At 41.2% G+C, this 25302-nt stretch overlaps 1 protein-coding gene across 1 annotated transcript in view; it reads left to right on the top strand.

The window, feature by feature from the left end:
• The first annotated feature begins 10329 nt into the window (after nucleotides 1-10329).
• The window catches only part of LOC149242235 (UDP-arabinopyranose mutase), an 82160-nt gene continuing 67187 nt past the window's right edge, over nucleotides 10330-25302 (top strand). Inside the window, exon 1 of the mRNA XM_089374186.1 lies at nucleotides 10330-10799. Coding sequence (XP_089230312.1) covers nucleotides 10674-10799 — 126 coding nt within the window. The 5' untranslated portion in view covers nucleotides 10330-10673. The remainder of the gene's footprint in view (nucleotides 10800-25302) is intronic.

The raw sequence follows: 25302 nt of genomic DNA, 5'->3' as shown, positions 1-25302 counted from the left end.
AAGCAATGCCCCGGGGTTGTTGTTAGAGGATTGGAGCTCTGGTTGGTCGAAGGAGAGGCGACGATAGAGCACAATAGGGTGTTCACGGAGGGGGTCGTGGCTCCAATTGTCTCTTGGCCAGGCACCCCCAAAAGTCACGGTTAAGAGAAAAACTAGACAACATTGCTGGAGGAACATGATAAAACTCGTCGGGAGGAGCATGAAGCACTAGTTGTTGCTCTCAATCAATTGCAGTATTTTCAGTGCCACCTTCGTGAGCATGTGGTTGTAGTATGGTATGGACAAAATCTTCTTTTTGAGAAATTGGACAAGCTGGAAGCATGCCTAGCTCACTTGAAACAACAGGCTAATTGCACCTACCGCCCTCCACCCCCTCCAGGTACAGGGCCAAATAATCCGATGTCTATTACTTATGATGATTAGGTATGGTTTCTAGAGTTTTGCTTATTTTGGATTTTTTGGCCTACGTGCCTCTCAATGACAACACTATGTTTATTTTGGATAGTTTGTAATTATCAGTTAGCTATGGTCAACAAACCCGATCAGGGTGAGACCTATAGATCTATGCCTTTGCATGTACTTTTCACTGGCAGTTAATAGAAGTTTTGGCTTACAAAAAGAATTAAATTAAATATAATAATAATAGTTATTAATAATGTTTCTACCACTCTTACAAAGTAATACTTTTCTTTTATTAAATTATTTTTAATATTACTAAATTATTATTAATTAAATATACTCTTTAATTAAAAGTAAATACAATTAACAACAATTATTAATATAAATGGATTTATCATTGAAACAACAACAACACATATGGTGTAAATTTCACATAGTTTTCAATTGTCAAAATAACACTTGTGATGTAACAATGATGTAAATGCAATGTAGTAAAAAAAACGAAGAAAACTTAATACAACATTTTCCACAAATTCCACAAATAGGGAAAGTGGAAAGACAAATGGACCAAACAAGAAAAATACCTCAGACACACCACTCTATTTTTTTCTTCTTCTCACAAGTCCATTGGGTTGTCTTTCTCTTTATGAGTGAAGCATATAAAAACTTCAAACAAGTATCAATGCAAATGTATTATTATTGACTCAATAACAATGGAAATAGGATGCAAATACTATCTGTGTTGTATTTCGATGCAAATTCACACACTTGACACAAATATTATGCCTATTTAGGCACAACAGATGCAATATATATAATAAATTGCACAAAATGGTTTTGTGTCATAGGGAACTACTTATCCACTACTTATCCATCTACAAGGTCTAAGTCTCTTACTATGTGCACACTTTTGTTGCTCTTGGACCTAGTGATTCACCTTGTGGTAATGTTGGTTGTGAGTAGAACTAGTTGAACCAATAAATCAACATCCTATTGAGCTTGGCTAAGTGAGAGACCCCAGTTAACCCAATAGAATGAAGGCTTTAGGAGGGTACATGTTAGGTGGGTTTGAAGGCACCTTGCTTATGGTATCAGAAGCTTTGTGTTAATAATCCAATAACTAGTAGAGGTGCTCCATCTCTAGTGACACCTTGTAGGACTATACTTCAATATTAGCATGTATCAATGTAGCATGATACTGAGAATACCGGTGACACACCACATAACATTAAACAAGAACTGATTATGTCAAATTTGATTCCATAAGAGTAATTAAAATCCAAGTGGTCTAGAGCTCCATGACTTAGGGAAGGTAATCAACTAGTAAGAAATCTTGTCGACTAAAACTATTAACACATTAGAATCCTTCTTAGCCAGTGAACATAACCATAAAAAAATGTTTAAGGTTTTAGCATAACCACATTATGGACACCAAATGTTGTACTCTCCCACAAAGTTAAGCTTATGTCGATAAGGAGACCCTCTTATCACTAAATCCTAGGCAAAGAATACCTATTTAGGTTCAATTAAAGGTTAATGGTTTCCCATACTTATGACATAAAATAAGTAAGTTTGTTGATTTGAATGTAAGCAATAAATGTTATTAAACCAACCTTCAAAGCAAGGTTTGTGATAGAGCCACTTGCATCCATGCCCAATTTGTAATGTTTGAAAGTTGTGGCCTTTCCTTATCATGTTACTATGTATGGTGCATTATGAGGCCAAGCTTGAGCTGAAGGCAATCTAGGATGAGACTCTAGATGCAATTCATAATAATCTTGTCAATGTTTTTAAGCTTCATGTTTTGATTTAGGTTAGGCCACGAGATCCATTCTTTGGAGGAACTATAAAATAAATCATTGGCAAACTTAATGCCTCTTTGAGAAATATTTGAGGCTAAGAACTATGAGGATTTGTTGAAGGGTTTCCCTTTAAACAATATCACCAAGGAACATCATAAATTGCACTCATTGAAAGATAACCCATCACCATCAATTTTCATCCCAACCCAAAACTCTCCTTAAAATTATTGCTTATACAATGTTGACAGGTACACAATCTCTCCTAATTAATGTTCCTTGTAACATATCAATAAAATGAAATTCCATGATTAAAGTAAGACATGTGTATCGTTAAATTGATATTGAAAATGTTAGATTCATTTTATTTTGTAGCGAACTTTCATCCAAAATTAGAGTTCTCATTCGTCCAAAATTGTAATCATTTTTTTGATGATATTGGTTGATTTAGATTTGGACAAGGCTCGGGGCATCCTTTAACCATGCATGAAACTTGGATCACACTGGAACTCTAATAATCCTTAAAATCTCTATTAAATTCTTGTCATATTTGCCCACTTTGAAAGTGTTGGGCAACTCTTTAAACATAAAACACTTACATTACTGTCTCATATGATATTCACATAGGGCTTATTTTTTGGATAAGTTCCCCAAAAGTATTGTTTTCCACATTTTTGGAATAATGATTCAAAAATGAATGTTAATAAATAACACATTTACATAAAAAGTAAAATAATCATTACATATAATAACATGTACATTTTGGGACAATCATTAGATGTAAGTATAATCTAAGTGAACTTGACAATGAAGCACATGTCTTTCCTCTTTAAACGTTACAAGGATTGAGAGGAGATGTAGAAATTGCAAGAAATTTGCTACTGCTAATGAAATCGAACTAAAATCAAGAGACAAAAAATTCTTCTACTATTCTGCAGAAAGGAAAACACACGATAAAAATGCATGCAATAACATGCAACCATCAAAACACAAGGAACACAATCATTTTACAAGGGATCCCAACTGGGAAAAACCCCTCCGCTACTTTATATTAATTCAAATGAGAATATGGATCAATTACAATATCTTGGTTCAATCCTGATGCGCACCCTGCACTACAATTATGATCTCCTGCTCATTGACTTGCAAAGGCCAACACTTAGCCAAAATAGGGCTCAACAATTATCCTATTTCCTTGTGCAATCATGGAGGAAATTAGCCCCTAAAAAATAGGATACTTCCCTATTTCTGTTCAAAATAGCAACAAGAAATGATAAAAATAGAATCCAGATATTCCAATTTTAATTTGTCCTTTAAAATTGTGAATTAAAATTCGAATCTAGTCTCACGAGCTGCTTGGAAATTAATTAATTAATTCATTATGGATTAATTAGTTGGAGAAATTCAAGTTAGAAGTCTTTCTGAAGTCATGCAACAATTATCGCTTAAATTAAGGAGATTATCCCTTAATTAAGGAGATAAGGTTGAGTTATATTTGAGTTGTAATTAGTTAGCTCAGTTTACTGAGTTAAGTCTAGTTAAATTAGTTTCAAACTGTTTGAGGAACTAATTGTGAGTTATCAATTAGTTGATGCATGCATGCACTCAACTAGTGTACTCCAGATAACTGAAGATTCCCTCATTAGCAACTCATGCATGTCTATTTTGAGAAAGACCCAATTGAGATAAATGTCAAGGACAGTGTACTATCAGTTGCATGTGTTTTCATATAAAAGAAACTAATGCATGCAGAGAAGGTAAGGTTCCTTGAGGATTGCGCAGTTTTACAGGGTGTGAGATCAGTGTGAGTGATCAATGTTACACTTGGTAATAGTAGGATCACCCAGGAGAAACTGCGCAAGGAAATAGGAGGCTTGGAGGACAGAGGAGAAGGTTTGTGAGAAGCCTTGTTAGCCTGTGAGTATCCAGGAGGATTGTACTGAGACCTGGCTAGCCGTGAGAGCTAAAGCTTTGTGTAATTCTGAGATATTTCCACCTTGTATGATAATACAGATAGTGGGGTTTTTAGCTGAGGCTTTCCCCTGAGTATTTTCTGTGTTTCATGTGCATTGATTCTTCTTCTTATGGTTATATGTGTTCAGCTCTGATTCAGCTCGATCTTTAAGCTTCCACAAGTTTGATAGTAGAAGTAGATTATTGTATTTTGCTTTGGTATATTGCATTATCGAGTTAATCTACAGTCAGATTTTCTACATAGATCTTAGAGGTAGATTTGTAGAGAATTTGCAGGAAATTCTACATGGTATCAGAGCCAAGTTTGTCAGAGCTGTGAACAGTATACTGAGAAGATAATTCGAAGTTTGAAGTTCGGGGTTGCAGGTACAAATCGAATTCATATTATACTTCAATTGAGATGGGACATTATGCGACTAATTGTCCATCGAAGAAGTCCAAGAAGGGATCCTCGGAAGGTGAGGCATTGGCCTCTCAGTTCGAAATGGACTTTACCCTCATCGCATGCATGGTGTCATCGATGATGGGTTGTGGTTGGTATCTTGACAGTGGAGCCTCATTCCACATGACCAACGACAAAATTTTATTTAGTACCTTGGAGGAGAAAGACCTCAATATGCGCATAGAGATGGGTGACGATGAAAGGTACAGTGTTTCAGGAGTGGGCATGGTTGCTTTTCAGAGGGAGCATGGAGCTCTTATTACCTTGATAGATGTGAAGTATGTGCCTGGATTGAAGAAGAACTTGGTATTGGTCGTGATGCTGGAGGACAAAGGCTACGATGTTGTCTTCAGTAAGGGAAAGGTTTTCCTTAGACACATCACCACGAGACAGGTGAAACAGATCGGTTCACGTGTTAAAAACCTGTATGCTCTTGAGGTTCAAGATTCATGCAAAGCCTTGAGGAGCAAGGCAAATGTTAGAGACTTGGTGGTTGAGAGGGAGAGTAAATTACCTCTCAACATGCAGTCCCTGAAGAAGTCTCAAACAATTGTGGAGGAGCCACAATTAGAGTTAGCAGAGGGATCACATGCAGCCATACCTCTAGGTGTGAGGTGGGGCGATGTGAAGTGATAGTCCCAAGAAGGCTAAAATTGGGCAGGGTCCATTAAGAGGTTTTATCTCATGGATCGTACCTTGCTACGGGAGCCCAAAGTACATAGTAGCGGGAGGAATTAGTGGGATTGACGCAGTGAGAGATCCAAGTGACAAAGGCTAGAGAAGTCATATATTGAAGAGTGCAAAGAAGGATTGACAACAGTGCAGAAAGGCAGAGTTAGCAGAAGCGCAAAGTTTTCAGTTGACAGAGGCAATAACAGTAAGAGACTTTGATGACAGATGTTTTTTGTTTCTAGAGTTACTGGAGCAACAACACTAGAGAGAAGTGTTGCATGCATAACATTCCAAAGGTTCACGATTGGGATCGAGTTGAATTCCTTTCTTGTTGAGAGGGAGTGTTGAAAATAACAACAAGAAATGATAAAAATAGAATCCAGATATTCCAATTTTAATTTGTCCTTGAATTAAAATTCGAATTTAGTCTCACCAGTTGCTTGGAACTTAATCAATTAATTCATTATGGATTAATTAGTTGGAGAAATTCAAGTTAGAAGTCTTTTTGAAGTCATGCAACAGTTGTCCCTTAAATCAAGGAGATTATCCCTTAATTAAGGAGATAAGATTGAGTTATATTTGAGTTGTAATTAGTTAGCTCAGTTTACTGAGTTAAGTCCAGTTAAATTGGTTCCAAACTAATTGAGGAACTAATTGTGAGTTATCAATTAGTTGATGCATGCATGCACTCAACTAGTGTACTCCAGATAACTAAAGATTCCCTCATCAGAAACTCATGCATGTCTATTCTGAGAAAGACCCAGTTGAGCTAAATGTCAAGAACAATGTACTATCAGTTGCATGCGTTTTCCTATAAAGGAAACTAATGCATGTAATCAAGGTAAGGTTGCTTAAGGATTGCGCAGTTTTACAGGGTGTGAGATCAGTGTGAGTGATCAATGTTACACTTGGTAACAGTAGGATCACCTAGGAGAAACTGCGCAAGGAAATAGGAGGCTTGGAGGGCAGAGGAGAAGGTTTGTGAGAAGCCTTGTTAACCTGTGAGCATCTAGGTGGATTGTACTGAGAGTTGACTAGCTGTGAGAGCTAAAGCTTTGTGTAATTCTGAGATATTTCCACCTTGTATGATAATATAGATAGTGGGGCTTTTAGCTGAGGCTTTCCCCTGAGTATTTTCTGTGTTTCATGTGCATTGATTCTTCTTTTTATGGTTATACGTGTTCAGCTCTGATTCAGCTCGATCTTTAAGCTTCCGCAAGTTTGATAGCAGAAGTAGATTATTGTATTATGCTTTGGTATATTGCATTATCGAGTTAATCTACAATAAGCTTTTCTAAATAGATCTCAGAGGTAGATTTGTAGAGAATTTGCAGGAATTTCTACAATTTCCTTGTGCATATCTTGAAGGAATTAACCACCTACTCAATGCAAAAGCATTGTACACTCAACTAGTATACAATGGATGATTACAATGTGCCTTTTCCTCCACTCAACTAGGTAATTCGAATTCCATGTATGACTGTGACTATTTTTAGTAAATTGATCAGTTAATTGAGAGATTAGTGAGTTAACAATTGTTATAACTACTCAATTGAACTCCTACTCATTCCACAAAAGAATAGAGCTCAATTAACCAAGTTTAACTAACAATAACTCCATTAGATTGCTAAATTTTAGCAATCAACCCATGCACAACTCTACTTATAGCCTATAACTCGAATTTACTGATTTGACTAGGAGACAAAGCCATATCACTCTAGCTAACTACAATCCAAGTCATCCTATTGATGTGGAAAATCGAATTTCTCCATTTCACTAAGGCACAAGTAAAATGAAGCCTTTTCTTTCTACATTTTAACATGGGGCAGAGTATGTACATCTTTGTCAAGTAAACACAGAAGAGTCCCTTGTCCTATAAAAAAAGGGAGTCCCATGTAAAGTTTTTTCCACAAATAAAAGAATCACATATATCCATTTCACCTCTAACTAAATTGTAACTTTAAATTAAGTTATAATATTATATAATAAAAATAAAAACCATTTCCTTTAGAAATTAAGTTGCTTCTCCGCTATTGAATTTCACTAGTAAACCAATAAACCAATCTAGATTCATCAAACATAGAGAGATCAATTTTTTTATTATATAAAATTTTGAATAATTTAATTCCATGTCATGTATTAAGAAATTCGATCCTTCTTGGTGCTTGATAAATTTGGGTTTAAGGTGAACTTAAACTGATTTAATTTTTTTAAATGTTTTATTTTTTTAGTAGAGGAATTGACAATTAGGCTGGTTTTATACTCATATGACATGGGGTCAATTTTGGTCCTTACCATTATACTTCTAGGTGCCTACATATGCCCTTAGGCACTAGTTAATCAAGAGGATTTAAATATTGAATCTTAGTTTACACATGTAACAACCCTGGTTAAAAATCCATGTAAATATAAAAATATAAGACCACGGTAATGTGACACGTATTCCAAGCTGAATGGTGGGTAAAAAACATCCTAGTGGGTGTTCATTCGATTTATTATGGTTAAGGAAATTGGCAAAGGTTTTGGAAAGACATGTGGCATTAAATGGTCTTTTTGGCACATTTATTTATGAAAATAATGGAAATTAGGAGAAAAGGAAGGTGAAAGGTGACAGGTTGTATGTGAGGAGGAAAATGAAAGAAAATAATGGAAATTAAAAAAAATAGAGGCCTCATTGATAACAAGGGTTCTAAGGATTAGTTGCGAAGCTTTTGCTCAAACCTTTTTGTTAGTTTAATTTTGGAACTCTTTCTCATTATTCTCTCTCTCTCTCACTATTGGACACTTAGATTTTTCTTGGAGCCCTTTGAATTTGGATCAAGAAAGGCAAAGAAGGAAAGAGGAAGGAAGGAGCAAGCAAGCAAGAACAAGATCAAGCAACTATAATAGAATTTTTTGCAGGTATCGATTTGCATGTGTGTTTTCCTTACAAGATTTGACATGCATGGTATTGCATGTGGTTCCTTGCTGTTATGGCATGGGTTTTGTCAGGTGTGACAATGTTTTCAACCTAGCTTTGTCATGTCTGAATAGCCACATTGTGATGGGGTTATCATGTTTTGGTTGAGCTGGATTGTTGGATGGATTCAAAGCTTAGTGACGTGGATCTCTGAATGATAGAACACATGGCCTAATAACCGCTGAACTGGATTGTGGGTTGCTGTAAAGAAGGATTTTGTGTTGCCTAGGTGGGCCTAGGAATCCTTGACCAATGAATGGCGGTATATACAGGAAAGCCTAGAGGTGGTTGCCCTTAAGGTTTAGGAATCCTTGTCGATGAATGGCGAGATATACGGTAAAGCCTAGAGGGTGGTGTCTCGGTTTAGGGCCTAGTGATCCCTGGATCAGACTGTGGATTACGGTAAAGCCTGAGAGACTAAGAGACATGAAAATTCCTCACGGTGTAGGTGGAGAGATCTGGTGGCATCCATGCTTGTTTTGGCCTAGTGAGCCGATGGAGATCATGGTAAAGCCAATTATTACATGTTTATTGTGTTGGCTTAGTGATTGGGGATGGATTACGATAAAAACTGGTTTTTATTGATGAGGGTGAGATGGTTTAGCTTCGGGATGGCCTAGTTGGTTCTTTTGGTTTGAGTCCTACATTCATGCTTGGAATATGGCACGAGGGTGAATGACTAAAGAGAGAATTGGCTTAGGCATTCTATGGTAAGGTGGAATGTGGTAGTCCCATACCACGTTAGCTTTTGCATTAATTAATAAGAGGTTCTTTCCTTGATATCTTATATATAAATGTATTGGTTTATATGTGGATTCTATGGTTGATGTATGCTTGATATTTTTGTTGTTATTATGCTGGTTATAAGCATGTATTATGACAGTGATGATGTATGGCTCTTCTCCTGTTTTGATTTGTAAATGAATAACAATGTATCTATGACCTAATGAATGATAATGTAGTTAAAGATATAAGGGAACAATGCTTCTTAGCGATTCTTACATATGTTGTTTACTCCTGTAGATTACATATTTGTGACATGTTTGACGAAATGCCTGTCATGGCTAGTAGGGGTCCAATCAAGGGTTTGTCCAAGTAATTGCATTTGTATCATCATTCCACTATTATCTTTCTGTTATGAAGGTGTCATTTAGTTATGGGCAATGACCTGGGCTTTGGGTCTGAAAAAGTGGCTCAAATCCCGGGGACGCTGGCACAACATTGAGAAAAATAGTCCCTGGGCATTGGCATACCATGCTATGGGAGCGTCTAGAGCCTTCTGGATGCTTGCATGCCCATATCATGGGAGCATCCGAGTGTTAATTGGTATAAAAACTCAATGGGACCCAGGGGTTGGTTACCTGAGATGTTGGGATGGTTCCTGGGAGTCCTCTTGCTGATGTGGAGGGTTTGTGTGTTGTGTTTCCGTCGATTCCACTTCCTTAAGGTCGCATAAGAGGTTGAATCCCATCATAGTAGCCTCTCGTCACATGTTTACCCCGATTGGCCGGTTACTTGGGTAGATGTGGGAGGAGGGTGTTACAACACATACTTCATATGATAATGATTGCTAATTAAACTATCCCAAGGACAATTGTTTTTGAATATTACCATATTTTTTATTTACACAATGAGAAAACCTATCGTAACTTAGTTGTCAAACCAACAATGAGGACGACCATTACTAACTGCTATCTGTGAATGCAAGTTGACTCATTGTTGTTATTTAAGGAAAACCATGCCACTTGAAATGACCTGCTGATGGTTCATAAGGGGTAGGGTTTCAGTCCTACTAGATACTTTTAAGTATTGGATCGTTAACCAATTTCCTCACGTTCAAGAAAAATAAACTCTTAACCAAACAAAAATAATTTTAAAACACATTATAAATATTATCACATATACCTACCTATATAATTATTTATATTTATTTTTAACATAAACAAAATTTCCATATACGAGTTCAAGTTGTGGAACACGTCTTACTCTTAGTGGCAAAATCAAAATATAAAACCTCTTAACATTTATAAAAAAAAATAAAACAATTGCCGACCTTTTATCCGATTTTAAGGTGATCTATACGACCATGGAAGAGCGGATCAAGATCAGTTTTCTTCGTTGGCCAGCAACTCATTAACATATTCGTTCGAAAAACATATCACAGGCTATCCCTCGACCAAGCGAAGTCAGCATTAAAATATGAAATTAATATTGGTTTAAAATCCAGAAGGTAGGAAGTTGAAACCGACGGGGTATATACTGCGTATTCAATGCTAAGAACGATAATAATCTGCGTATATTCAGTGCGTATATCCTCAAGGCGGGCGATCTTCTACTCCTGAACCTGTTTAATGCTACTGGGACTCGGCTGGGATCAGGCTCTGGAGGAATCAGTGGGCTGTCACATGAGACTAAGGTAGTCATACATATGTCACTGCCCCCGAGTGCCCCTCCGACCCTCCTCAATCTCACCATCGAGTCTGCCGTCGCCCGCATCAACCGCATCACCAACCTCAATTGCCTTCCTGACCATATTGTCCTCGATCTCTTCCGGGTACGTGTGTATGCATTTCCTATTCCTTAAACGTTGAAACAATTTTCAGGGGTTTTACTGGGTTCAATAACAATTTCAGGGCTCAATATTCACTTTTTTTATTTTATTTTTTATAATGTTTGTGCAATTCTGAAGATTTATATGCTATGTACTTCCAATTTGGAGAAAATGAGTTTTTGTTTGTTTGTTGGTGTTGCAAGCAAGCAGACATGTCTTTATATTACAGTAGGCAATACATATTTATATACCAAGCCAAAAATTCCAACCTAGAAGCCATACTGGAACCATTGTTCAGACTACTTCAGCTCAAGGCCGGTATTGTTCTTGTCATCAAAGCATGAAGTTCGTGATTTCATACTGCCTGGCTTCTGGCCTTAGTAACAGAAAGCACAAATGTTACGTTTATGACTTGTCCTGTGGCCTTTACTTCAGGACTTTACCAAAACATAGATTTTTGCAGATATCCCAATGGATGACCTTTAGAGATGCTATTAAAAAACACAGTACAGAAATAACAAGTAGAAGGGCGAGCCCAAGTCCAGAGCTGCTTAGGCTTCATTGTCATCTAGAGCAAAAGGGCAGCAAGTCTGTACCCAGCGGTTATTCTGCTCTTTCCTTTGTGGTTTTATCTGTAGAAACGTCTCTGAGCCTTCAATTGCTTGGAGAAGAAAATGATAGATTGCGTTCAGCTGCCTAAATTCCTCCCTAATTTCCTCCATGATATTATTGTTTCTCTCCTCCACCTCATCATAGTGCCTGGCTATGAGCTCCTTTGTTTGCCAATATAAATTAAGGGTTATAGAGAAATGAGTAGTGTTGCTCCTGGAGAACCCGATGTCTGGCATCATGCTAGCTAACTCTTCATCAATCTTTGAACTGCTGGTGATCCTTCTTTTCCGTTGAACCTTGCCTACAGTTGTTCATTTTTCAAATTGTAGCTGGCTTGTGTCTCCCGGAATCCCTTGGCAATTCTTTTAGCATCTGTTTGTTTGCATTTACATGGCAGGCGATGGGCTGGTGGCATTGTAGCTCTAGTAGTTGGTGGTCTCCCCCTATGAACAAACATCGTCTTGGGACCTTATATGGCCTCCCCATTCCATACTTCTATGCACTTATGGTTGCTTCCCATCATGGAAGTTGCTTTGTCTCCTTCTGAGCCTAGAAGCCACAAGGGTTGCCATTTTAAACCAGATGCTGCTGATCATATGGAGGAGTGGTTCCAGGGGCAATCTACTGGTAAGAAGGCGATGGTGCTCATGTACCTCTGCTTTTCATGGCACTGCATGGGTTTGGAATTTTCCTTTGGCTCCTCATTAACCTGCAGTGTGGGTGCTCAAACTCCAAGGGTCTGGTCATATGGACACCCCTCTCAACCATCTCCTCCCCCCGTATGATCACCTTTCGCCAAGTGTTGGATGGGACTGCCTGCACGTGGTGGTGCGGAATTGCATCCCATCAGATCATCCCATTTGGGTGGATATGAAGATGAGTTTACTTACTAGAGTTTTTCTGTTTTGTTATTTATTATTTTTTAAAATTTTGAAACTCTGAATGCTCTGGTTTGTCATTTTGGTTAAGAAACCCTCATGCTGTGGTGTCTGTGCATCTTGTTACAATTCCACGTACAGCTCCATAGGCTGAATTTCAATTGATGACATAGGTACCTTGCTGAATGCCATGATCTTGAATTTTGATCAAGGTCCCGTACAACTCCACATACAACCCCATGGGTTGAATTTCTACCAGTGACTCTGGTACATTGTTGAATGCTTTGGTATGGCTTTATGATTAAGGATCCATATCCACAGGTAGTTGGTTTCACGTTCGACCCCCCCCTCTAAGGACCTGTGGTTCTTGGCACGACCACCGTGGAGTGCGACTTGGCTTGTTGGCAAACGAGCGAGTTGGACGAACGAAGTGCAAGCAACTCTACGGCCAAATGTGCGAAGTAACATAGTTATAATGCGCATAGAGGGTGAGCGAAGGAGTTTATATGGCGTGGGGAGCGTTGGCTCAACCCACGGGCCGACCTACATGTGGAGCAACTTGAACGAAGGTCGACCATACAATCGGATGAAAAGTTGCGAAGGTAGGGGCGTTCATTACATGATGGACGAGTTGGCTTGGGCAGCTCGACTCGCCCCACCATCCATATAAATACAACGAAGGCGTGAAGCATTTGGAGCATCGACTTTCGATCAAGCAATTCGAATGCTCTCACGGATACAAGGAGGAAGTGCGAAGTAGAAAGGTGTAGCCGAAGCGAAGAGAAGAGGCGCAACTCAATGCGCCCAACCTTGGGCAAGGCCGCACGGTGAAACATCACATGAAGTGTATCGGGTGAAGGCGCGGGTAGGACGTGCCCGCCGTTCGGGTGAAGGCGTGGGTGGAGACTTGGGTGAGCCGCCCACCCGCCGTGCGAAGGAGTAAACAGAGGTGTCTTCGGGTGACTTGGGTGAGTCGCCCCCCCACCATGCAAAAGTTGTGAAGGGTGACTCGGGTAGGTCGCCTGCCCGTCGAAACAAAGTTCGGTTGAGGAGCCGGTTGGTAGCGCGTGTGAGGGCGCGCCTGCCCAGCGCAGACAAGGTACTTTGGTTGGCACACGAAGGTGTGACAAGTTATAAATTTGGCTAAGTATGAAACTTGGTGTTTCCCAAGTATACTTGTAAAACTTGTAATATTGGAAAGTTGATTAATATAATATATTCAGGCAGACTCATTGTTGAGGAAGTTGCCCCTCCCTTTATACTGTGCAATTGTGTTCTTCATGGATAATTGCTGTTGATAATGAATGTGTATGGGTGTTCATTGGTATAAAGGAAACATAATAATTACTTGGTTGAGAAACACAAACTAAGTAGGACAAGTGGTTAGGCGTAGTCCATGAACATAAGTATTGGTGAAAAGAAAGTGTTTGGTGGTGCTGCACCTCGCCAAGTACAGTTGAAAGACTATCATAGGCCCCCAATCAGAGCTGATATCCTGGTTGATGGTGAAGAGCTAGTGCCAGGGAGCTGGTGCTGGTGTTGAAGCATTGAAGCTGATTCAGGTTGAAGAAGCTTGGAAGTTGGTGACAGTGAAGCAGGTACTTGCAGGTGAAGGACGCTGTTTCACATACAAGTGGAACAAGGGCTCGTTCAGGTTGCAGGCAACTTGGTGAAACTGTTGGATGGTCGATACTTGATCACAAAGAAGGAAGAAGGAAGCAGAAATGGCAGGTGAATCTAGTGTGGTATCGGGTGAATCTAGCCACAATGCGACTGAGGCCTTTATTGAAAAACTACTAGAGAGAATGGAGGCATTGGAATCTTACTGGACTACAAAGATGGATCTAGTCATGAAGGAACTAGAGGATCATGTGCAGATGAGGGAAGAATTTGATGAACTCCGGACTCGGCATGAGTACACTGATCTTAAGTGTACACAACTTGAAATTGAAGTCAAGGAGATTGGAGAAGCAAGGGATAAAGGTCCGACAGAGATCTTGAAATTGCAGAAATCTCTTGATGGTGCAAATGATGAGATCGCGGTGTTGAAGAAGGCCGTGAGACATAACTCAGGTGGAGGAGTGTCTCACGTGAAAGTTAAGGAACCAGAATCTTATGATGGTACAAGAAGTGAGAAGACTCTTGGTAACTTTCTCTGGGATATGGAGCAATACTTGGAACGCTTGGGTCTATCCGATGATGAGACAAAAGTGAAAGTGGTTGCTCAATTCCTGACAAAAGATGCTAAGATGTGGTGGAGAAGACGGATGGATTAGATTGCCAATGGCAGTGCTGATGACATTACTTCTTGGGATGATATGAAGAAAGCTTTGCAGGCTCATTTCAGTCCTCGGGATGAAACGAAGATTAAATTCATTAAGCAGACAGGGAACCTACAAACATATCAGCGGGAGTTTGCAAGTGCGGTTCTGGAACTTCCTGACATGGCTGAGAGGGACAAGGTGTTCAACGTCATTATTGGATTGAAGCCTTGGGCACGCAATGAAGTGAAGAGGCAGAAGATTAAAACACTTGAAGAAGCTTTTGCTGCTGTGGATAGGTTGGTGGAGCAATATGATGAGACTTTTGATGAGAGGAAGAAGATGTCTGATAAGCTGAAAGAGAAGAAGAAAGATGAAGCTTCGAAGTCGGATGAGAAGACGAAGAAGCCATTGAAGTGCTGGATTTGTGCAAAACCACATACGGTGAAGAATTGCCCTTCTAGACCGAAAGTGGCTACTATTGCACAATCTAATACGAAGAAAGAAGAACCTTCTGTGGGGATGATGCAGATTCTTGGTGGTGCTGTTGCTACGGAAGTGGTCTCTCAAAGAGATCCTGAAAGGAACAGCTTGGAGTATGTTCGGATGAAGATTGGAGGTATGGAGGTACTCACTATGGTAGATAGTGGAGCTACTCATAACTTCATGAGTGAAGATGTTGCGAGAAGAATTGGGCTGAAATTTGTACCAGTGAAGGCACAAATGAAGATGGTGAATTCTCCTCCTGATTCGGTACTTGGTGTAGCTGAAAGAGTGGACACAACACTAGGTGAGTGGACCGGGAAAGACGACTTCACTATAGTGCAGATTGATGACTATGAAGTTGTACTAGGGATGGAATTCTTGAAACAATATGATGCTATGATCGTTCCACATTTGAAGAAGCTGTACATTTACGATGGAAGGGAAGATGTACCCATTGGTATTCCAACCATTGGAGTGACAAAGCCTGATTGTAAACTGGCAGTGATGTAGATGGAGGATGAGAAGCGCATGGAAGACATGAGTAAGCGGTTGTCTACGGTTGAGACAAAGCTTACCGAGCAGTCATTGGTTATTAGGACACTATCTGATAGTATCTTGGATTTGTCAAGAAGGCTAGAGGAAGTTGAGGATGATGATGATGACGAGGAGGTTTATGTGAGACCGATTGTCCGAGAGGAGGATCAGGTTGCATATCTACAAAGGATGGAGATAGAGGATCCTGGCAGATGGATTGAGCTTATTAGTGAGGGTGAGCCTTCAGGCTCTACTCCCTCTACATCTTCTTAGATGACATAGAAGATGGGGCTCATTGTTAGCTGCTCATGGCAGTGAGTCCTTAAAACAGGCTGAGCATGTATGACAGATGGTGTAGGAATGGTTCGACATTAAGCATCATGACATGTTGCAGATGGGATGGAGTTTCCATGGACGTGAGCATGGGTGAGATTTTTGGTGAGTCCAGGATGTGGCAGAATCCGAGATAGATTGGTGAAGGCATAAGGATGGACATTCTTATGATTTGAGCATGACAGTTGGATTGATCACCTGACTAGTTCAAGTCATGGGGGCTAGCAGTGTACCAGAGAGATGTTGACATTAGGCAGGCAAGAATGATGACAGTTCACAGGATGGGACGACACATGATGGAGACGGTAGTTCTACATATGTTGCAGGGATGTTTGTAGTATGTGGAGGAGTTGATATCATGGACCAAGGATGAGACAGTTATTGACGATGATCTTGGTGGATGGTTACCAGGATGGGATGTTGTCGAGGATGACAATGATTTCAGGTGGAGGAGGATGTAAGGACCTGCGGTTCTTGGCACGACCATCGTGTAGTGCGACTTGGCTTGTTGGCAAATGAGCGAGTTGGACGAATGAAGTGCGAGTAGCTCTACGGCCAAATGTGCGAAGTAACATAAATATAATGCGCATAGAGGGTGAGCGAAGGAGTTTATATGGCGTGGGGAGCGTTGGCTCAACCCACGGGCCGACCTACATGTGGAGCAACTTGAACAAAGGCTGACCATACAATCGGATGAAAAGTTGCGAAGGTAGGGGCGTTCATTACATGGTGGACGAGTCGGCTTGGGCAGCTCGACTCGCCCCACCATCCATATAAATACAACGAAGGCGTGAGGCATTTGGAGCATTGACTTTTAATCAAGCAATTCGAACGCTCTCACGGATACAAGGAGGAAGTGCGAAGTAGAAAGGTGTAGCCGCAGCGAAGAGAAGAGGCATAGCTCTATGCGCCCAACCTTGGGCAAGGCCGCACGGTGAAACATCGTATGGTGTATCGGGTGAAGGCGCGGGTAGGAGGTGCCCGCCGTTCGGGTGAAGGCGCGGGTGGAGACTTGGGTGAGTCGCTCGCCCGCTGTGCGAAGGAGTAAACGAAGGTGTCTTCGGGTGACTTGGGTGAGTCGCCCGCCCGCCGTGCGAAAGTTGTGAAGGGTGACTCGGGTAGGTCGCCCGCCCGTCGAAATAAAGTTCGGTTGAGGAGTCGGTTGGCAGCTCGTGTGAGGGTGCGCCCGCCCAGCTCGGGCAAGGAACTTTGGTTGGCACACGAAGGTGTGACAAGTTGTAAATTTGGCTAAGTATGAAACTTGGTGTTTCCCAAGTATACTTGTAAAGCTTGTAATATTGGAAAGTTGATTAATATAATATATTCAGGCAGACTCATTGTTCAGGGAGTTGCCCCTCCCTTTATACTGTGCAATTGTGTTCTTCATGTATAATTGCTGTTGATAATGAATGTGTATGGGTGTTCATTGATATAAAGGAAACATAATAATTACTTGGTTGAGAAACACAAACTAAGTAGGACAAGTGGTTAGGCGTAGTCCATGAACATAAGTATTGGTGAAAGAAAGTGTTCGGTGGTGCCGTACCTCGCCAAGTACGGTTGAAAGACTACCGTAGGCCTCGGGGTGTGACACCCCTTGCAGTGCCTGTGCATCATTATGACTCCACATACAGTTCCATGGGAGGAATCTCTACCAATGGTGTAGGCAACTTGAGAAATGGCCTAGTTGGCATTTTGGTTGAGAACTCGTATCCATTGGTAGTTGATTCTGAGTTTGAGTTGAGTAGAATTGTTTAAGGGGATGCACTTCAAAGGGCAGACTTCCTTGTAGTTTAGGGCTAGTTTTATTCTGCCAAAATTATGCTGGTTCCTTGATTCTTACCTAGATCATAAGCACTGATCCACACATATTAATTTTTTTAAGTGGTAGATTCCAGTCTAAACCAACCGTAGTTTCTTGGCTACTCAGCCCTTATCTGTATCAAGCATAAATCTATATGTTAGGCATGTTGATGACAGTTGACAGATTTTAAATTTGCTTAATTGCTGCCCAAAAGTAAGGATTTTTTGATTTCCAACAAGTGTGTCATCATGGTCCCAAGATAGATCATCTGAAATAAGGCCAATCATATCATTAATAAGCTGATCTCAATGCTAGTGTGAGAGGAAGAGTAGAGCAGAGTTAGGCTTATCCATATCGAGTGTAAATTCATCTAAGCACCAAGCGAAGTATCAATCAACCACCTAGTCCACCGAATCAACATCTAACATCCCATGCACCATCAGATCAGTGCATTGCCATCATCAATGATCAACATTGTGACCACCAAAAGTATCAACCACATGATCCATCAAGGAGGATCACTTTGATCAACCATCCTCAAGCAAAGAAAATAAGGTGTGTATCATCAACATCCCTGCAAGTTACCCCACAAAGTATGTCACGTGATGTAGAATCACATACTTTCCACTCATGTACATATGAGGGTTTACAAGTGGTTTTGCTTCTTTGCAGTCTAATTTGATCAATTGACGAAATCTTAAGCATCTTTTGTAAGTCAGATATGGACAGGGAGTTGAATAGAAAGTTGTCCAAAATCCAGATTCTTCTCGAAGATGTACGAAAAGAAACCAATATAGACTGTGGATGACAAACAGCCTTAACAGTAAAAATGGCTATAAAACAGTGTGGATTTGCAGCAAATGATAGAAACAAAACCTGCCAAAGCCCTGATCTATGCAACAGGAATAGTTAAACAACAAAATGGAATAAGAAAATAAGCGCAAATAACTCCAATAATCCAATGGAAACCAGATATAGAAAAATAAGTTTTATTAGATGACACTTGTGAAGGGAACAAATAATGTTACCAATCCCCCTCTATGGTTTGGTTTCTTGGCTAACCTCAATGTCTTCAACTTTGTAGAGTCTCTCTTTTCTCTACAATGTGTAAACCCAACAAACAAAATGTTTGAGCTCAATGGGAACTAAAAAGAAAAAGTCAAATGGTGAGCGACTGTGATAATAATCAGAGTTGCAACAGTGAGTGCAACAATGAAAATGATCAAAAGTGAAGAATAGATGTAAAACCCTCCAATTTATAACAAAATATTAGGTTATTCTCGAATAATGGAAAATAATAAAATATTATTAACCAAATTCTAGAATTAACTGTTTGGAATATTTTATTATATTTGGTTGGAGGGAAAAAGTATTTAAATTGGTTAAATACTTTTATTTAGAAATAATAAATAAATAAATGATTTATTTATCATTTCAAGGATTGTGGTTAAGGAATAATAAACAAATAATGATTTGTTTAAGTATTTCTAGAGGATTTAGTCCAAGTTGACAAGGAATAATAACTAAATAACGATTAATTAATTATTCCTAGAGAAAAATAAGAAAAATAATGATTTATCTAATTATTTCTCATAATTGGGTCAAATATGACAAGGAATATTAGTTAAACAATGGTTTAATTAATTATTCCTAGAAGATAATTAAATAAATAATGATTTATTTAATTATTCTTCATGGGTTTAACCAGAAATAACTTAACAAATGTGGTTTATTAAGTAATTTCTTATAGTGAAAGCAATTTTACTATGGTAAAATTGGCCCTACATGGTGTACTTCGATCCATCTAGTAGGTTATGGCTAGATGATCAATTTTTTGGTGATAACAGATTGCCCCCCAACGTACGAGTGTTAGGAGCAAAACGTATGACCGAAGTACATTGTAAGGACACAATCACTTCACCGAAGGGGAGGTAGAGAGAGAGAGAGAGAGAGAGAGAGAGAGGCCAATGGAGCTGAATCGAAAGAGGATAGTCACTGAGGGGGCGAGACCAACTAACTGATGTAAGTCTCCTTTTATGATGTGGTACCTAATTTGAGTGAGGCGGGGGAGGCATACCTATACCCTCCGAGATAACTTAGTACAACAAAAATAATGCGCGCCGAAAAATGAAACTGAGCACTAATGTTCTTGCTGAATGGTACATGACATGCTGGCATAAATGAGCTAGAAAATAATACAATGTATCCCATATACATAATGCGCCTGGAAAAACATGAGCCAAGACTGAATACAATAACATCTGAGTACATGAGACATAATGGCCCTTCCCTCAAAAAATGGGTGGGAGGGAGGGTATAACAACCAAAGAAGCCTTGTTGAACAGGAAAAGGCTCTGCAAAACTGAATGGATCATCTGAAGGAGACATGCATGCTATGAGTGCTGCAAGCGGTAGGAACTGAACCCATCAAATCTGCGGAACTGCATCTGAGGCTGTAGCATAATATGAAGTCATTGGGCATGTGGGGGGCTACCTGAAGGGCCACCCCCTCATGAGGTCTGAAACATCTCACACACACCCGGGAATCACTGGTACAATCTGTTGCATCATTGGACCATCAAGTGTATGAATCACGAACATGAAACAACCAAGTCAATTTAATTCATTTGCTAATTGAGCTTTGGAGAATTTGGGGAGGAGGAAAAGTCCCTAAATCTTGTGTTCCAATCTGAATTTTTCGCACATTGTGATCAGATGCCCCTTTATCCTTATAGTGGGATGAACTACCAAGGTGATCTTGACCTACCACTTCCACCTGGACGAGCATGGGGACCAGACGGTAAGTGTTAAGTTGCTATTTTTATGGTGCATTTCATATTTTTATCACATGTATATGGTACTGAGTGTAAAATATGTGGTATGTAGATATAACACCGGTGAAACCGGTAGGGCATGCAGGTCGAGTTGCAGTGCCTGGGGCTATAGATCAAGGAACATCATCATCATGCCAGGGTCCAGATGACAGTGCTCTACTCACTGACATACGTCGTAGATGTGATGTGCTCCTGGCTGAAGTTTCTGAGTGCGGGTGGCATGAGCTAGAAGATCAATACGCAGATGAGTGTACAGGTCTTCCCTCAGAGTGGCAAGGGATCATGCAGCGCATGGTGATGGCCAGTCAGGTGGTACGTGATCTACGGGTAGGTGGAGCAGAGCCTTTGGTGCGGGATCTGCTAGACAGTGACTAGGGACGGGGACATGTGGGTCCCTTTGTTTTGATTTTTGTAACATGCTATGGGCATGTCAGATGTATTTAGAGCTATGGGCTCCAAACACTTATATGTTTTATGTGATACATAATGTGATTATGCATCTTGACGATGATGGTTCGCCATGTGTTTTGTTTATGGTTGTCTTCTGTGGTATACATGTGATAAATGCCAATCTAGAATGTTATTTGCAATGGTATCTACATAGTTATTTTGGGCTCTAGGAACATGATTGAAAGTAATGGTTTCAAATTCACGTACCAATAGCTTAACTCGTAGATATTTTCTAAATAGGACTTGGTTATGCACATGATACACACCATTCAATTGCATGACAAGCAATAAGGAATCTAAATGAATATGAAGATGACAGATGTGATGAGCAAGGGCATCGACTAACAAACCTATCACTACATCATATTCGGCTTGGTTATTGGTGGCAGATCCAATGCACTCGTCGTTAGCATGGACTAACATATGCAAGGGGGTGAAAATGGCCCATGATGCCGATGCTAGATTCTTGGAGAAACGACTCTCACCATCAGTATAACCGATATACAATGTGGATGTTGGATCCAGTTGAAAGGTGCAAAAGACAACAAATGAGATGATGCAACCTACCTAAATGCATGACAAAAATAAATACACGCAAATCAATGGGATATGTTATGGGTAAAATTTCTTAAGGTAGAGTGCATTACGAGGATTAGGAAGAAGTTGGTCTTCGAAATCCTCTAGAAGATATGCCCCCTTACCCAAGTCCTTACGAATGATGTAAGGTCCTAGCCATAATGATGAGTGAGACAACGACGAAGGATACAATCAACACCGCGATGATAAAGGTCATCACCGATGAGAAGATAGTGAGGGGCTTGGTATCAGATACGTCATCGATCATCACGAGTAAGATGGGGGGAAAACTTTTGGGTTTGCAAATATGTGAGGAAGTACGCACGATGGTGCATATCGTCCCAAGGTAATCAAGGGTAGTCATGGCTTCCATGATGTCCTCATCAGAATGGAAGATGGGTGGACGAGAGGAAGATTGGCTACATGATGCAAGTACCTGGTGCATCATCTTGAGAATGACGGTTCACATACGCATCATCTGACTAGCTAGTAGACTGAAGATCTACCTATGTTGAGACCCGGGTTTTCGACGAGGGGGGTTTGACAGAAGCGCGCGCAGTAACCTTAGAGAGGTTTTCCTGCGAGGATCTCAAGGATGACGACAAGTAAAGGATATGGACCGTGGAGTCCGTCATCTCGACATCGGGGGGAGGGATCACAATGGTGGGACTAGAGTCCCCTGTTTTGGTGTACTAGTGGTACCAAAATCCATAGGTAGAGGAGTAGATGATCCACTACGAGTGGCCTCGAATTCACGAAGCACATGGAGGTAGTCGCGAAATTCATCGAGACGAGGGAAACAATGGGAATAGTGGCCATAATGATCACACAAAGCACAAGGGTGATTTGTGCGCAACGATTTAAGTTTCTTGGCTGAATCAGGTAAGGTAACTTGGACCTTATGTTAGACTCAGGAAACGTATCGTTGACTAATGGTTTGAGACGAGGAAGCTCGAGACAGTTATTGGTGGCATGCCCAACAACATTACACAAAGCACACGGAGGTGTCGACTTTGGAGCCTTGGGAGCTGGAGGTGCTTGGGGAGCCTTGTCCTTAGGTTCCTTCTTCTTGGCTTTGCCCCCCTGTCTAGATGCTTTTGCAATAGGAGTGGGTTCTTGTTGAGGTTGCGGTGGAATTGGAGCAGTGATAGGGGTTGTAGGGATTGGTTGAACTGGGGTCAAAGCATGATATGGCCTGAGTTGATCAGGCAGAGTGCTCGTTGGGGGATCAATGTACCAGATTGGGAAACTCAACGAAGCCATGACAGGGACAAAAAAGATTCTAGGAGGACGAAACAAGAAAGGTTTCTGTCTTGTAGGATAATGTCTCGGTGGAATAGTTCTTGGATGGTTAAGACCTGGAGGAAGAGTTCCTGGTGGGAGCAAAGGAGAGGCACTGACAAAAGGAGGAGGTCCTGGAGGGGTGGATTTGGATGGCTCGGCTGAAATTGCAATAACAGGGCGCTGTGGAACTGATTGTTGACCAGAGGTACCAGACTGCTTTTGAGCAGCCCGTGACGCACTGTAACATGCAAAAACTCGATGAGCTGGGCTCAGAGATGGGAGGGGGAGGACCAGGGTAAGCACCCAACAAGGTGGAATCTTTGTAGACTCCGGGTGAAACACCAGTGAGAGGGGTGGTAGATTGCTTGCCGGACATCGATGAGATAATGGACTCAGGGGAGGTCAAGGATGACGACTCGTAGTACGTCAATTGATCGATAGTGACGATCTTCCCTTCATGGGGGAAGCACACATTTTGCAGAAAATTGCAGACGCGATCACTAACATGGCATAAGTGTAATTACGACCCCATAGAATGTTGTAATCTAGAGGGGCATCGATAATATCAATGTCTACGTTAACAGTCTTGTTCGCAAGAGTCATTGGACAATTGCAATACATGCCGAGAGGTTGGGAGGGGTGACCATCCCAAGCACGCAAAGTGATGGTGGATGGGGACAATTCAGGTGACTTGAGTTGCTTCCAAACGGCAGTGGACATCATGCAGGTGGATGCACCTTCGTCAATAATGCATCGGGAGATGATGGCATTACGGACTCGGACTGGTATCTGGAAAGCAACGGATGGTGGTAATGGAGGATGTTTTGACGCATCAACAGGAAAGACAATCAAACGATCGTCTGAAGGATCTACTATGCCCAAAGCAATTAGTAGAGCTTTCTTTTGAGATGGGCACGACTGGAGGACCTCCAGCGTCGACATGGCGGCAGGTGATTGCACCAAGTCGTCTACTATACTGTACATGTGGGCAACTCGGTTAGAAGCTGCATTACGACGCAATGGCCCTTTGGGGATCTTGGGAATTGACTCAACCTTGGGCTGAGGGATCTGTAAAGGACCATTTGATGTCGTAAGAGACTCAGTAGACTCTTTGGTTTTGGGCTCGGTTGCAGATGAAGTTGATGGCTTGTCATATTGATGCGACTGAGTTTGCAAGTTGACATCGGAGGTATTGACCCCGTCAGAATTCATCATGAGAATCTGGTAGTCACCAGGACCAGAAGGTTGGGGAGGGTGGGCTGCTTGACCTTGTTGAGGTTGAGCAACAACAAATCCTTGCTGAGGGAAAGGATTTGTAAGCACGACCGGTTGAGATGGCGCAGGATTTTGAGGCGGTTGCTACATGGGTGGTTGACCTCTAGAAGCTGCTTGGGCTTCCCACATTTGGCACATCTGAGGTAAGAGGGGACACTCATGAGTATAATGGCCATGTACACCACAACATGCACAAGGCTTTTTCGTACGAACAACCTTATTCTTCTTGGGTTGGTTGCCTTGTTGCTGGTTGTTGGTGTTAGGTTGGTTCCCCTGGGGTTGATTAGGTTGATTACCGTGGTTACCTTGGTTACCCTTATTCTTTTTCTTCAAATTTTGGGGATTGGTCGTACTCTGCTGTGCATACACTTGGCCATGAGGGGGCAGTGGCTGCTGGGGTTGAGGATGCATGGGAGGCTGCGGCGCTAATTCCTGAGGGGTTGGAGCGCTCGATGGTGCATATGTGTAAGATGGTGAAGGGGCAATGGTCTGGTAGACAGGTTGAGCACTAGCTGGCCCTGACATCTGCTGATGTGGTTGGGTGAATGCATAAGATGTGCTTTGTCCTGAATACACGTTGCTGGCAAGAGGGGGATAAGTGTTGGAGGAACTGGTGCCCCTTGCGGATAGCCATAACTTTGCGGAGAATATGGCCAAGGATGTGAAATAGCTCCATTGATACCGTCGGCGGCGTGAGATGCCATCGGTACATTGACACCACCAGGATGAGGGAGGTCTGGTAATAGTATAGACATAACCGGATTGAGCATAAATCAAGTCATATCTCAGAGCGGTTTGGAGAGCCTCTTCCTCTGTCTGAGGAAAGTGAGATGCGACATCTTTGGCAATGGGCGCTAAAAGAGTCCTAAGAAACCAATTGAGGTAGACACGGTCTTCGAAGGAAGGAGCACGACACATGCTTCTCCTTCTACGCCATTTCTGGACATGGTCGGAAAGACGGGTGGCAGAGGATTGACGAAATGTGGTCAAGAGCTCCGTACCGGTGTCGTATTGAATGGGTAACTGAAAATATGAAAGGAACGCTTTAGCAATTGTCGCAAAAGTGGAATGAGAAGCGGAGGGCTATACCACTTCCCAGCATCTCCAGTGAGCGTGTGTTGGAACAACCAAAGACGAATGGAGTCATCGGTGATGGAATTACACGAACACCACATATGG

Source organism: Pinus tabuliformis, chromosome 8, assembly GCF_031772625.1.
Source record: "Pinus tabuliformis cultivar Carrire ecotype Pingquan chromosome 8, CPIR1, whole genome shotgun sequence".
In the NCBI taxonomy this organism is placed as follows: Eukaryota; Viridiplantae; Streptophyta; class Pinopsida; order Pinales; family Pinaceae; genus Pinus; species Pinus tabuliformis.
The sequence above is the reverse complement of the archived record's forward strand: the minus strand, read 5'-3'. Positions and strand labels throughout refer to the sequence as shown.